Source organism: Petaurus breviceps, unplaced genomic scaffold, assembly GCF_028583685.1.
Source record: "Petaurus breviceps papuanus isolate PSGF00001 unplaced genomic scaffold, PetGlider_PUasm1.0 227, whole genome shotgun sequence".
Lineage (NCBI taxonomy): Eukaryota > Metazoa > Chordata > Mammalia > Diprotodontia > Petauridae > Petaurus > Petaurus breviceps.
In genome coordinates, this window is record NW_027185896.1 from 5791447 (window position 1) to 5807463 (window position 16017).

The 16017-nt window shown below is 39.6% G+C and overlaps 1 protein-coding gene across 4 annotated transcripts in view; it reads right to left on the reverse strand.

The window, feature by feature from the left end:
* The window catches only part of NISCH (nischarin), a 50861-nt gene that overhangs the window by 7671 nt on the left and 27173 nt on the right, over positions 1–16017 (reverse strand). For 2 of the 4 annotated variants that reach the window (XM_069095551.1, XM_069095552.1), the window contains exons 9-16: positions 13994–14062; positions 13101–13286; positions 12785–12913; positions 10028–10141; positions 9441–9549; positions 5908–6029; positions 4932–4984; positions 2612–3898 (exon numbers count right to left, since the gene is read on the reverse strand). In XM_069095551.1, the coding sequence (XP_068951652.1) occupies positions 2612–3898; positions 4932–4984; positions 5908–6029; positions 9441–9549; positions 10028–10141; positions 12785–12913; positions 13101–13286; positions 13994–14062 (2069 nt within the window). Of the gene's footprint in view, positions 1–2611; positions 3899–4931; positions 4985–5901; positions 6030–9432; positions 9550–10027; positions 10142–12784; positions 12914–13100; positions 13287–13993; positions 14063–16017 lie in introns of those variants that run through there. The other 2 variants (XM_069095553.1, XM_069095554.1) reach the window with 2 other exon arrangements.

Genomic DNA, 16017 nt, shown 5'->3' on the forward strand with positions numbered 1-16017 from the left:
GCTTGTGGGACTCTGGACAAGTCTTTTCTGTACTGTGAGTCTAGGTTTTCTAAGACTCCTTTCAATCTGTGTAGCCATCCTCCAACAAAGCTCCCCCCCCCAATTACTCTAAAAGAGTCCTTAAATAAGACCCCTTCCAGGCTTTCCCAGAAAAGGGGGAGGGGAAGAAAGAAAAGAAGGGAGATTTGAGATGATTCTATTGCAGCAATGTACATTCATTTCTGAACTGGCTAAAGTCCAATGGTATCAATAATGGAGGATACACGGTTCTCTCAGTCACGACTGTCAGTTCTGAATAGATGCTTGCCTCTAGATAGTGTGTTACAGGGAATGATTTAGAGTTAGACTGACCTGGGTATAAATAACAGTTACTCTACTTACTATACTATCTCTGTGGGCCTCAGTTTCCTTGTCTGTAAAATGAGAGCTGGATTAGATGATCTGAAATCCCTTTCAGATCTTAATCTGAATTATTCTGAACTGCTGAGGAGAAATTACTGGGATTTTTAGTTCCTTTCTACCTGCAGCAGCTGGCCTAAAGCTCTGCATATAGTAGGTATCTGATAAATGGCTGCTGCTTTATCAAGCACAGCCTCTAGATCTAGGCCAAGAAACTGAATACCAGAGGCAAGTTTCTGACTGAAGAAGAATCTTTCTCTCAAAGACTATGCCTCCTAGCTTTGGGGGAAGGTTTTGTTTGAAACAAGCTAGTTGTGCAATCCCACAACTTCTCTGTGCTTTTCATCATCTGACATCTCAGTCACAGGTAATTAAAGCAGAGGAGAGCTGAGTCCATGTTGAGTACAAGCATGGTAACCATGCTTCTGTTTTCTTTGAGGGGTGGCCAATGACCTTCACACCGGGTACTCTGAAAACCCCATAGAGCCCTTTACACCACTTACTGAGTGTTCTGGTAAGAAGGATCATGGTGGCTATCTTTATACAGAGATTTATACATTTAATTTCTAAAGTAACTTGGACCTCACTATCATTAGCATCATGCTAAGAGTTCAGAAAGAGGAAGTGATCAGAATGAGACAGAAAGAAAAGAATCAGTAAGTTCATGGGCTATGATATGCAATTTGGAGGTAATACCTCATCTTTAAATTGGCCAAAATCATTGAAAGTGATGGAATTCAATGCTGGTGAGGTTTGGGAGAAACACATACATTTATTGTTTGTGGCAATTCAAAGTTAAAGAATCTTTTTGGAGTATAATCTAATAGCACCTACATAAGTATGTTATTTTTAAATATTTTTAAACATACCTCAGACAAAATAATTCCATTGGAGGGATTATACCTGAAAATTCTGTCAAGGACAAACAAAAAAGGAGATAGCTGTTCCAAGATTTTTGTAGCAAGATTATTTTATTTTCACAAATAAATAAAATTTTAAAACAAGCTGGAAGCAAACTAATGGAATGAAAAAAGAGTAGCTGCCAAACCAATCATGGTATACTCATGTAAAGGAACACAACAACATGAGGGAGTGAGTGTAATGGTAATGGTAATTTTGAAGATCTCCCTTAGTAGGTCAAATGTAATCACATGAAGCCTGTGGTGGGAGGAGTTTGCTGAATGGGTGGAGCAGGAAGGGTGGAACAGGAGCAGGAGTCAGAGCAGTTAGAGCCAAAGGAGAAGACATAGGCAAGCAGATAGCTAGGATTATGTTTGTGGGAAGGCCCAAGCAAGAAGAAGGCTTGCGGATGGCAATGCTCTCTGCAGTGTTATTGTGTACAGGTTTCTTTGTTGCTATGATAAATTTGGTTTTCTGATGCTAGGATTCAGTTTTCTGGTGTTTGAATGTTTTGGTTCTGGCTTCCATGTGGAGAGTCTGTTATATTTTGTGATTCAGAACTATACAGGCATATTCATAGTTGCTGTTGGTGCTGTGAACATTGCCTTGGCGACACAGGAAAAATGACAAATCTGAGCAAGAGAAACCTGCAAAAACCATTCTATATAGAATACTTAGTGGGAGGGAGGTGAAAGAAAAGCATAACTGAAAGAATGAAGCATATGCTACAGACTATCAAGAAAAATAAGAATGAAGAGGAAAAGGAAGCTACGGATGACTTCAGAGGGACAGAATGAAAATGATGCTTAATGAACTGAAATAGAAAGGTTTAGCATTTATATAGATGCTCCCTGTTATATTTCTAATAGAACATCTTTTTAAAATGATGCTAATGGTATGTGTTGAGCCAAGTCTGACAAATGAATGACTAAAATTCATTTATTATTATATTATTAATATATATTAATATTCTTATTTCTGAAAATTCACATACACCTATCTTCATTTGTTGGTGAACACTAATAACAAGGGTAAGAATTACAATTCATGAATTTCTAAACCATACCCTATCACATACACACACTCTATTTGTGACTTGTTAGTATATACGACAGAAAAAAAATTAAACTAGTATTAGTGAGGCCACCTAATGATCACTCTCATAACTCTGGTGTATGAGGATTTATCTAGTTTAAATAGTTTAATTTACTAGAATCTAGAATAAAACTGTACAAGGAGTAACACTGGTGGGCTTGCAGTGGGTCAGGAATATTGAACTATATACCATTTATTGAGTTCTAAAAGTCATTACCTTGCTGCCTGCAGATTATTGGAGTCCAAGAGGTGGTTTCTTGCCATTTCCAAATTTTTGGAAGCTTTGAAGATAACTATGGTCTTCACGTCTTGTAGGAAAGTCCTCAAAAGGTTGTAGATTCTCAAAAAATGGAATTTTTCATGAGGTAGGACAAATACTGCAGTGACAAATCTGTATCCAACCAGCAGTTCAAGCACATGGCCATCCGAGAAAGAACCTTGAGGCTGAGTGGAATGGCGGGTTGGATGCAACAGAACTGAGGCCAGAGGAATCCGACTCAGTTTGAAGATCTTTCTGGTGTCACTGAAGTATCTCCCTTTTTCTGGCAAAGCACTGAAATCTGCCTTTACTATGTTCAAGTGTTGAGGTGTTAGAAATATCCAGCAGGGAAGAACCACAGACTGCCCCATTTCAGATGACTCACAAAATGGAGGCTGCAGGTCATGCTGAGTCCATTCTGTCTCTCCCTCAGAGTGGTCCAAGGCTGGCCAAATGTCACTTTTATCACCATAAACAAGATATGCAGGAAAACAACCCTTTACCTCACTGTCATCTGAGGAAATGTGGTAAAATCCCATAAGCTGGTAGATAAATTCCTGCAAGTTTGTCTTGCCCCAGTATAGCATGGAGCTACCTACCACAGGTGTATGCTGTGGAGAACAGCAGGTGTGTAAACAAGAATGAAACTCTTGGAGATGGGAGGCGTCTGAAATAAGACACAAGCAGTATCCACCAGTTCTTACCTTTAGCACTAAGCACACTTCTGGCAGGAGAAAGCCAAACTCTGTAAGGTCCCCATACGGAAAGCATGACACCAGCTTCAAGGCAGAAAGCATGTGGTGACTGTTTCCTTTGGATGCCTCATGAGGAATCTCAAACACAGCGACTACACTGTCAGTCAGAACTAAACAGGCTGCGAACTGCCGGATTCCCTTGTGAACCTGAATGGAGAAGCTCCAGAGGACTGTGAGTATGTGCGGGTGCTCGGTCGCTGAGCCTCCATCAGGGGCAGTGTTCCACTCCACAGCTGGCTCTCCCTTAGGAAGTCCCATTTCAAAATAGCCACCCTCTGTATCAGTGTCTCTGGAGTCACTCCCAGGGCCCCTTCTGCTGGCTGCTTCAGTCCAGGAAAGCGGCTGTCTCTGCACTACCTGCCTTATCACAGCAGAAAGGTGCTGGATGAAATCCTGGTTGGTGGTTGTGTAGGCTATGCAAGTGAATGGCAAAATGATGATGTTACCTGGGTCAGGCAGCACAGCATGTTCATCCTCTGAGTGGCCCAAACTTTAAAAGGAAAAAACTCTCAGTTATGAGCAGCATATCTGAAAATGGAGACAATCCCTGCACAGATGGGGTCCCCATAGAATCCATGGCCCCAGTATCTTAACAGTTTTTCTTTTTTGGAGGTGGGAAGGCAGGGCAATTGGGGTTAAGTGACTTGCCCAAGGTCACACAGCTAGTAAGTGTTAAGTATCTGAGGCCAGATTTGAATTCAGGTCCTCCTGACTCCAGGGCTGGTACTCTATTCACTGTGCCACCTAGCTGCCCCTATCTAACAGTTTTTCAAAACAGCCCAAATTATCCAAATCGTGTTCCTATGACAACAAAGGAGGCATTCTTCTGAAGTAGTAGTGCTGATAAATTAAAGACCATGGCTTTCAATTAAGCTTGCTATCCCCAAAGGACACCTGCCAATATGTCTATTATCTTAACCAGTCGTATGATACCTGCCTCCATTCAAGACTTCTTGGCATAAGTCTTTAAGAAATTTTATCATAATCTTTAAAGATGAACAGTTCAAAGATAGAAAGATAAAAAGCACTAAAAACTATAAACAAATCAAGCAAATGGAAACTAGCATTTCAATGACCACTATTCAAAAGAATGGTGACCTCTAGAAAAAAAGGAGCCAATGACAGATTAAAAGAAGCAACACAAGCTGTCCATACATTTGGGATCCACTATGGATTCTAGTTTGGCAAACTTCCCACACATTCAGTTTTAGGAAACTCTCTTTAAGGATGAGATCTTTAATCTTTAAACAGCATTGCCACAGAGGTGGCTTACAGCTTTCTACACTCTGACATGCTACTTTAAGTGACTGCTGCTAGTCTACAAGTTTGGCAAACTTGTGAAAAGGTATAATCACTTTCAGGTGAGTTTATCTAAAGGGAAAATTGAAAATTCTTTGGGAAACTATATTTTTTATTTGTTAAAAAACAAAAAAAAATGCAGCTGATTACTGGTGCTTAGGTGCCCAGTAATATCGAATCAGGGCCACCCAAACTGAACCCAGAGTTTATTAGCCACCCCTTACCATGTGGGATTGTCGGTCTCAGAGGTTTTCCTTGAGTCCATTATAGAAGCTGCCTGAAAAGAGAAGGAAGGCAGGTGTCAACGACATACTAAAAGCAATCCCTCTTCATTCAATTCTGTTACCTTTGGGTCCAAGGCTCCAGCATTGCTCAAGGTTCTCTCTGAATCACTTACTAGGATTGCATGCATGCATCTGTTCTACTCGGTACCCCCAATAGCTCTCTTTGGTTTGAGACCTTTCAGAAAGCAAGGTCTACTCTAGAAATTTGGCATAGCTCCAGCCTACAGTGGTCAGAGAAATATCTGGTGACAAAGAAGATACATATATATCCCACAGAACTGCTTTGATAAATTTAAAGCAAAGGATGAATGACAGAATAAATAATACATAAGGAGCATCAAGGGCATGGACAGAAAAGGATAGGATTTTGCTACCATCTCTTTTTTTCCTGAACCATACCATACCAGCAGAAAAGCAGAAGTGTAATGTTACACAATAATTATGCCGTGCTATGACTCTGAGACTTGACGCAACAATGCCAGAGATAGAAACACCACTATGTGTCCGACTGTAAGCAGAGATATCTTGTTTCTGGTCCTGGCAGGCTACACTCTAGAAACATTCTACAAAGGATACTTCTGAGAATATTTTCCCCATGAAATGATTCCATTAATGCTGATATCTAGCTGAGTCAATGGAAGCTTCCTCTTCTAACACTAACTCTTAGGAATAGAAGTTAAAAGTAAACTCCCTTATACTAAGACTGAAACACCAACAGTTTATTAGTCTTCAAGTGCTTACCACAGAAATCTGTATGGGAAAGAACGTCAGACTCAAAGAGACAATGAAAATGATTAAGAGAGGGTACTTGGAGATCAGCTGAGAGCTAAGACAGCTTCTGCTTCCAAAATTATCTCATATTTTAAAAATGCGTTCACTTACACAAATAAAAAAAAATAACAGAAGATGGAGTTACCTGTCCTTTATGTGTAGACACTGAAGGTTCTGAGTAGCTCTGGGTAAGCAAGTGATCGTTAGGAGTCACACTAGCAGGTGGTGAGAAGTTGCTCGCTAGGGCTGCTTTTCTATGTATTATTTCTAAAGTAAACACAAAAGGTGATTAATTATCAATAGCGTAAATTAAAAATCATTCTCGAGTTATACGGAGGACATAATCCTAATACCAAAGGAAACATCTGGTAGCAACTGGTCATTAAGACCCACTAGAAGAGATTTTGTGCCATTAACAGATCTAATCATTCTCATGCCTAATCAGCATTGTCTTCATATTTAAGATGAATTTAATAACAAGTTTAAACAGGATAACTATCGCTTTTCAATAGATAAGCTAATCAATGATTGATGCATGCTGTTTCATTTTACACACAACCTTTCTGGTTTCAGGACTAAGAGGCCAATTCTTAGACTATCCAATTTGCCATTCACAAATTAATCCATTTAATTCAGTCATCAAAACTTCAGGAACTCAAGCTCCAGTTTGCAGACTTCTGGCCCAAGTGTACACTGCCCTCCCCTGCTCCAATCTCCTTCACTAAAAGACAGATCAGGGCTCATCTGAACAAAGGCCAAGAGGGAATGACTATCACAGCCCTCAATGGTAGGTAGAGCTCCAGAGCCTCAGAGGGGTCCTGCCACTTGTGGGTCTGTTTTCTTCACTACATTTTTTATACCAGCCTTTCCAGTAGCTGCAGCAGCTTCCTAGTGACATTTACTTTTGATTTATGTATCATGGAAACAGATGGTGTTTTCAAAAACCACAGAGGCTCATTTATAAAAGCAGCACAGCCGGAAATTTTATTTTATTCCTGGCATTTTCTAGATTAGCTGAGAGTGAAGCAAAGATACCTAACATGCTTCTAAGTATAGCAAGTTAAAAGAACTTGACAAAAATGAATGGTCAATTTCAATTACCCACAATATTTAAACACCAAAATGCTCATGTCTTCTTAGAACATGTACCTGGAAAGTAAGAAGACCTCCTTTCAGGGAGTATTTCCCACGAGCTGCCTCCTGGTACCTAATATCTGATCTTCACATCCCACATTATTTATAAAAAATCCTACATTAGTCAAGTTACATATCAAAATAAATCACTTGGAATATGTTATTCTATCAGGGCACATTTTCCTTAACCAAATGAGGGCTGAGCTAGTCACTGATCTTTTTCCATACCTGGTTTTCCTATTCTGAAACAAAAAGTTATAAATATAGCAAAAAGTTGTAAGCCTCCGTTTATAGAATGCCCCCATAACACTACCATTTCTCAGTTCTTTCCACTATTTTGATTACTTTGTATAGTCACAGAACATGGAAAGAGCTCCCTAGAGAATGCATGCCAAAGAGTTACACAAACTTCCACCCCTTCCATGCGCAGGCCTGATCAACAGTTTGCAATATTTTAGAAATGATGGCAGGTCTAACCTCCAAAGCCACTATTATGGAATTCTTTGGCTTATTCAAAATGTACTCAATATCAGGAGTTCTCAGGAGCATGCACAGAAAGACAGTCCCACATAAAGGATATAAATATACATGCATGAGTGGATTGTAATAAACAACTTTTTACAGCTACTGTGGGATGTTGAGATCAAGCATCAGACACCCCTAGACCCAGGTGAAAAGTTTGAAAGTAAGTTTTATTATCTGGCTAAGAAAAATAACCATTCTGGTGTTAGTATTTTGTCCATTTATTTAAGTCAGCAACTCATTTTTGTAAAGTTCTTGGAACTTGCTGTTTTAGGTGCTATTCATAAATGAGAAAAAATTGGCTTTTAATGCAGGGTCAGCTAAAATCAGTGAGGGTTTGGAACTGTTCCCTGAACATACAACAAATTTAGACACTCATACTTCAGTAAGAAAAAGAAGTCAGCATTTTCTTGAGACTGAAGCACAGTTCAGAGACTGGGTAAAGCAGATAAGGATAACTGACTTTTATCTCTACAAATCTGAGAAAACCTTATAAAATTTGAGAGCAAGGAAAGTCAATGTATTTTTCTTCTACTGTCTGGAGATCATAAAAAGAGTGAGAGATAGTTAAAGCTAAGTCAACTCTCTACCAGGGCTGAGAGCTCCTGACTCCAAAGTCCCCAAGTTGGCAAGTTTCCAACCAGTGACCGACCAGACTTGGCTACAAGGTCATTCTGTGGGGTTCTTGTTCAACATTTGGTTCTGTTCCTTAACGAGCCAAATTCTGACCCATCCATAGACTGATTAACAATGACATAAGGAGAAATGGATTGCTTTCTTTCCTGTTTATAAGAGAGCTTCTCTCTGGAACTAATTTCCCTCACGGTTTTTTTCCACTGGAATCTTCCCACTGTTGTGATGCTAATCCAGCAGAAATTCTCATGGAATCTATTTAATTTACTCAACTCTAGAATATATTTCAAGTCTGAGGGAATTTATCTGACTGGTTATGAAAAATATTTCAAAAACTCCATAGCATAGTGATGACAATGATTGTCTCCCATGTTCTAAGGCACCATATACCTTACCAAGGCTGCAGGAGAGCCGGCCTCAGATCTGGGACCACAGGGGCTTACGTCCCTCCTCCACCATAAAGTGGTTGCCTCGCCAATTCTAGGCAAGTCACCTAATGACCCTACTGAAGGCAACTCTCTAAGGAGATGAGTGGCAGAGGAAGTGCTTAAATGTAAAGGCAGGAAAAGTTCACTGAAACCTCCCTAAAAAGATGAAACTCCAAGTTCAGCTAAAAGAAAAAACAACTCCACCATCTACAGAGTGCTTCCTCATGTATTACCTTGCTTCATTCTCTGAAGGGCCCTGTGACACTGGGTTATTACCCCCGATTACTCCATTTTCCCAAGTCTCAGAGAAGTGAAATGATTTGCCCAGGGTTCCACAGTAAGGTCTGTGCTCTTTCTCCATGACACCACATTGTTTTTATCACAACTAAAGGATGCTCACTGGTTTAGAGGGACACTTTTGGTTCTACAAATGCAGAAGTTTAAAACTACAAGTCAGAATGGAGGTAAGCACATATATGGCAATGGAAAAGTCTATCTTTTTCACAATTATACACCCAGAATTCTCAACCAGGCATATTAATGAACAAATGATTAGCATTTCAGTTGACTCTCAATTATCATTATAGATTAATTTTTAGTTCTGTAAACCAGAAGTGTCAAACCTTCAGCCTGAGCAAAACTCCCCAGTGCGGCCTAAACCAGATTAAAATGTAATTGGGGAAATACTTAACAAAAGCAATACAAATACAACACACCACAGACAATGTTAATATGTGGTTTTCTAAGTCAGTGTGTGGCCAGCAGGGATGACTTTCTATTACAGTTTGACACCCCAGGAGTAGAGGACAGCTTTGGTTCCGAGGTGATGTTTCCATTACAGCAGAAGCCTGGTTATAAAGCAAGTGCTTAATGATTGCCTGTTCTATTTCTCTCTAATATGGCCTGGAGAAGCGGTACCCAGAAGCTGCCTTGCTCAATAGCACGATACATACATGATTACCTTGGCTGGGGCCGAGAGGCCGAGGCAGAGAGGGAGAAGAGGGACGAACAGGGAGAGAAGAACAGTTTGATTTGGAGCTGGCAGCAGTGAGCCGGGAATCCTCACTGATCTAATAAAGAAAGCAGGCAGGGTTAAAGACAAGAAGCCACCAAGCACCACCAAGGACTGCAAGCACACAAGGGCCTACTTCAGTGGAGGTATCTTAAGTCATAATCTGTCTTCCCTCTCTCCACAGACCAAACCACACATGTAAGTTAGCTGTGCGGGTCAATGCCAAAGTCTTTTTTCACATCTGATAATTTCATGAGGGAAGGAGGGAAAAGAAAGATTGGGAAGAACAAACATAAAACAAGCAAAGGGAGTGGGGAGGTAACTGCACAAAACACCAAGCAATTTTCAAGTCCTTCTTGAGCAGGTAAATGGAATGGAAGAGACATGAGCAGAGCTATTCATTTCATTTTTTACAAAATGAATTACTTGTCCTTGGCCATGTAAGCAGCATTGTCTAAGGTCCATGAGATATTCCTGGGCCCCCCTCATGCCCACACTATCCCCCACCATGAGAATGCCCCCAACATAAGACTTACCTTCTTATCAGAATTATTCAGTTTGTACTTAGCTTCCTTTGCTTTCTGAATCGCTTTCAACACCTCTACAGTATCAAGCTCCTTCTCTGTAGTAATGATATTATCCAAACAGACCTAAATAAAATCCACAGGAAAAACAACTTCGTGAAAGTCCTCAGGACTGTCCCATACATGTACTGTGCTAATAAGAATTAAACCAGCCTTTAATCAACCTCTACAGTTGTGTTTGGCTCCATAAAAAATACCAAGGAAGAAGACCCTCCCTGGCTTTTTGTCTACCTAACCACATGGCCACACTTTAAACATGAAAGCAAGACAGGATTGACAATACTATCATTAACATATTATAACCACCCAAAATTCACTGAAGTGTTTCTGCTGATTCTCATGAAACCAGTTCTTCCAGGTGACCTTGTTTTGCCCTAGGTCGTCACCTTCATCTGAGGGGGGCCAGGTCTGCCCCATGATGGCCTCTCTTGAGGCTTTGATCCTGACTCTCCCTGATATGGGTACGATTTGGAAGGCTAAAGGGAAGTGAATTCCAGGCAGATGGGGAAGAGGAAGGCGAAGGGGAAGGGAAAGGGGAAGGGTGTGACTAAAGGTAAGAGACAGGCAAGAGGAGGGTGTACATGAAATTCAAAGAGGAGCTAGGCTGACTGGAGTGGAGAGTAATAGGAATCAAGCTGGAGGTAGAGAGGAACAATGGCTTTCAATGCCAGAAGACGACTTTGCACTTTATACTCCAGGGAATGAGGAGATTTAATAGAAAGCAGCAGTGTTTTAGGAAGCTTAGGTTGGCAAGTTTTAGGATCGGGGGGCAGGGAGACCAATTAGGGATGAGGGCCCATAAATTACTAAGGGAGAGACAGCTGAATGGAAAGATTTATTCAGTCAATATACATTAGGTGCCTAGTACATACACAACAAAATGTTCGGCACTGGGGAAGACACACTTCACACTTCCATAGTACTTATAAGTGTCAGTAAAATGCAGTGGAGAACTGAAATCCAAATACTGTGTGACATCCAAAGATAACTGGAGTAACGGAAAGGCTACCTAGAAGATGTGGCTTAAGAGCTTGGCTTTCTTGAAAGGATTCAGTACATTAGGGTGAGGAAACACGAAGAGAAAGGAAGGCAGGCAGACAACGTTTCAGTTAGAGAAAGTAGGACAAAGGCACCACAGAGGCATGCCACAGCAGTGAGCTAGAAACAATGCAGATGCCCAGCACTGGGGCACAGCTACACATGGGGTTCAGGAATGGAATGGAATGTTCCCGTGTTCTCAAAAATGAGTCCTGGAAGAAAGGACAACCACATATGATCTGATGCAAAAGGAAGTAAACAACACCACACAATGCCATGTAACCGAAGCAGGTCCCAAAGAAGAGAGAGAAGCCACCGCCCTCTGCTTCTTGGCAGACGTGGAGAACTAGGGCTATGAACCACTGCACATGAAGTCAGATTTGATATATTGGTTAGTTTTCTGAACTGTTTTTATCTTCCTCCCTCTTTTATGCTTTGTTACAAGAGATTACTCTTAGAAGGGAAAGGAAATAGGGATACACTGGGAAATGTAGGTGAGGCAGAAACAAAGGATATCAATAATGATTTTTTAAAGGCACTGAGGTGGGAAAGGAGGGGTGTGTACAGAGGGTGATGAGTACCCTAGTCGGGCTGAGACTGGGAAAGAGTATTCAGATGGCCTTGAACATTAGGTTAAGGATAAAGAACTTCACTCAGCAGACAACACTTTGAATGATTTTCAATGTTGTGACCATACCCATGCATAGACAGATACATAAAATATTTAGGAAGAATCTAAAAGTTTTGGTAACAAACTAGATACAGGATACCTATAAACACCTATTCCTAAGAGAATGGGGGTGACATTGATAGAGAAGGGAAAAGTTGGAAAGGGATTGGAGTAAAGATAGAAGCTGGGTTTTTATGCTGAGTTCAAGATTACAGGACACCCAAATGGATATGTCTTAAAGGCATAAAAATAGAAATATAAGAATATATATAAATAATGTTTATATACATATATATGTATATATATATATATATATATGTAAAACCTAAAATTTATGAACAAAAAGTCATTTGGGATTTATTAAAAGGATAAGTCAAGGTCATCAAATCATTATTTTAAATGTTTATTTTTTTCCAACAAGTCATTAATGGATAAAACAGTCTCAAAAGTGCCTGTCTCGATTTGGGTTCTTGCCTTGAAGCCTCACATGGAAGCCCCAGAGGTCCTTTTCAGTTCTGGTATTGCTGGCAAAAAGAAGGCTGAAGAATGCTTATCAAAGACATATTTCAACTATTTTCCTGACACAGCTATCAACTTAGGCAAGCAGAAGACACTGGAAAAAGACAGCCAACTTCTCAAAACTAAAAGCCAGGCACTTTCTTTAAACTGGGAAAAACCATCCGAAAGTCAAAAAGATTTTTTTTTGATTTCCCAAAGGCAGGAACCGAGCATTTCTTCTTAGCACTGTGCTCTCTCTCCCCTCTCATATTCATTCTATCCTCCCTATTAGCTGCAAGCTCAGGGAGGGCAAAGACAATATATCTGAACCCATATTTCTCCTAGTTCAGAGACCACTTGGTATAGATTCTCAAAATGGATATTAAATGGAAAATGAACATGTAGCAAAATATGGCCCTCACTTCCCCTGGGCTCTAAGAATCCAAGAGCTTGTAGCAGCTCAAGCCCACTATCTGACTTAGTGGTTCCCAAGTGTGGCTTACCTCAGAGGCCCTGTCCCCAAACTGAGCTAGTACTTTGGTCCTGTAATCAGGGATGATGCTCAGAGGATTGCTGGATAATACCACTTCTTCTAAGCAAGGGAGGCTTCCTATGTTTTTTATCTCCTCGATCTGAAAGAGGAAAGTGTTGAAACCTTTTGGTTCTCAAATTTAACATAGTAAATGCCACTTCGGTAGACTTAAAGACAGTTAAATTGTCTTTTCTGAAACACAAGGAAACCTTTTTAAACTCCCCACCACTACCAACAATGCAGATATCACTTAAGCATAGCAACTACCTTAAAAGAAGTTATCGCACCTGTTCAATGTTATTGTTACTGAGGTCCAAGTTGACTAGAGAATAGAGCTTGTTTAACCCACTCAGACTTTCCAGGAGGTTCCCTGCCAAATTCAGAGTCTTGATGTTCCCTAGTTTGGTATGAACACCTTCTAACGATGTGAGTTTGTTGTATGACAGATCCAAATGAATGAGATTGTACAGGTGCTACAGGCCATGAGAACAGAACAGAGGAAGAAGAGCCAGATCAATTCAACATGAGTGAAGGTTACGTTAAAACAAAATATAAAATAAACTCATCTTCATCATTAAAGAAACCACCTATTTAAAAATGCCTGTAATGTAGTAATCCTTGTGATTAGTAGGTACATAAGTGAATGTTTAAATGAAGCTTTCTCTGTAATATAAGTTCTGGTCTTCTGACATGCGACTTTAAAAACCCCACAATGTTTTACATTAATTACAACAGCACCTACATATATGTGTGTGGCATATTATTTATTCAGACTAAAGAAAATGTTTATTCAGATGTGTATTCTCCTCTCAGTTCCTACACTCACAGGAAGAAGTAATTGCCTCCAACCCAGATGTCTGTGGCTCAGGCTAGGGACTGCTGCCCCAGACCAAAGTGGTGCTCTAAGCTCATAGCCAAGAACTCTTAGTTCTTGACATGCCAGAATATGAAATTAGCTTTACGCAGGACTCCCATAAAGCACTTTCACATTAATCATTTCATTCGATTTTAATCCTTAATCCTTACAACCTATAGGAAAGAAGATCATAAGATTTAAAGAACTTTGGTACATCTAAATTATTCTTGGTTGCTTGGGGGTTTCAATGCTTAAACTTTGCTTTTTGAAACATAAATTAAAATGGATAGTTTATAAAAGGAATTATTTCTTCAAACAAATTACCTGGAGATTTTCTACTACCATCACTCCATTGTGACTTAGATCTAAGAATTCAATCTTTGGAATAAGTTTCTGAGGAAGAAAAAAAATGGTCACTAGTAATAATCTCATGATAATTACTCATATTTGCATAGCAACTTACATTTTAAAGCATTTTCATATAAATTATCTTTTATTGATCTTATCTTTGATACTGCTCATGATCCTTAGGAGTTCTAAGGGAAATAAGAGAACTTCTGTACATTTTAATAATTTTTGGTTAGGCCTCTGAGGATTTCGACATGACCGTGGAAGAACAAACCTTCTTTGCTTTTCTTCTGACATACACACATGGTTGCTACTTCCCCTTAAAAGGGCTGAGGAAAAACCATCCTGTCTATGTTCACTTCTTTACCTTTCCAGCCTATTATCTGACTGAGTAGAGAGAAGATACAGATGAAGACTAGTCACTTCAAGACTACAACAGAATTCTTTAAGGATAAGTATGATGACTAAGTTCCAAATCATGCTAACATGTCCCTAGAAGCTACAGGCTTCTCAATTCTAATTCTTCATTACTAAAACTAAGTATTGTTCCAAATCATTGATGATAGGGATCAACACCCCTATGTAATTAATCATCGTAGTTAGAAACATAGAATACTGGTACTGCAAAGAACTTCAAGATCATTTAATTCAAAACTCATTTTATAGCTGGGGAAACTGAGGCTCAGGTGTAGGGGAAGATTTATTGTAGTTAATATAGGTTCTATAGATTTGAGATTTATAATCTATTAAATACCAAATGAACTTCTCTACTCAACCTTCAATCCAATCCTTGGATTCTTAATGTAGAACTTTACCATTTGTGCTATTTCTTTCTTTTTTTTTTTTAATAAGCAATCAGGGTTAAGTAACTTGCTCAAGGTTACATGGCCAGTTATTTTTGTGTGGGTGCCGAGTATCTGAGGCTGGAACCAATCCCAGGTCTCCTGACGCTGGGGCTGGCACTTATACTCACTGTGCCACCTGGCCTCCCCTCATTTGTGCTATTTCTATGGTGAAAAACATTGGGTCCTATACACAGCAGGTATTGACAAAATACAGCTCTTTCTAGGAAAACTAAAACAACTCTGAGGTTTTACCTTACACCATACAAACTGACAAGATTTTTAAAAGAGCTGTAGGAATATAGATACAGAGATTCCCTGTTGGTAGAACTAGAAAGAAATGCCCCCAACTGTTCTGATTTTCAACTTGTAATCATGTCAAATGACCAAACTGTCTGCATTCTCTGAGCTAGTGGATCCCACTACTGGGCAATACCCAAGGATGTCAAAGACAGAAACAAAGTCCAGTACATACCAAAGAACTCATAGTTTGCTCTTTGTGCTAACAATAAAGGGGAAAACAAAGTGCATGCCCACTGATTGGGGAACTGAGGGAAAAAGAAAACCAAAATCTGTATATGCATGTAATGAATGATATTATGCAGTAAGAAGTGACGAGGGGGTGGCTAGGTGGCACAGTGAATAGAGCACTGGCCCTGGCGTCAGGAGGACCCGAGTTCAAATCCAGCCTCAGACACTTAACACTTGTTAGCCGTGTGACCAAGTCACTTAACCCCAATTGCCCTGCCTTCTTCCTCCAAAAAAAGATTTTTAAAAATGATGAATAAGGAATTTAAAGAAATATTTGTATGAAATGATGCAGAGGAAAAAAAAAGCAGAACCAAGTTAACAATACATGACTATAACACTGCAAATGAAAAATCACTAAAGAGAAGTTAAACCCTGAGTAAATAAAAAAACCAATCAAGATCCCAGAGAACAGATAATGAAATATAACTTCACCTTTATGGCAGAGGTATGGGGGTCCTAACACAGAACATTATAAACACTGTCAGCTATAGTCACTGTATTGGAAAGGTTCTATCTGGAAGAGTGTGCACAAAATGACTGAAGTGTAAGGGCAAAGGCATAAATAAAGGATATTTTTAAAAATTAGTTTTATTTCATTCTAAAATTCATTCTTTACTTACACAAACA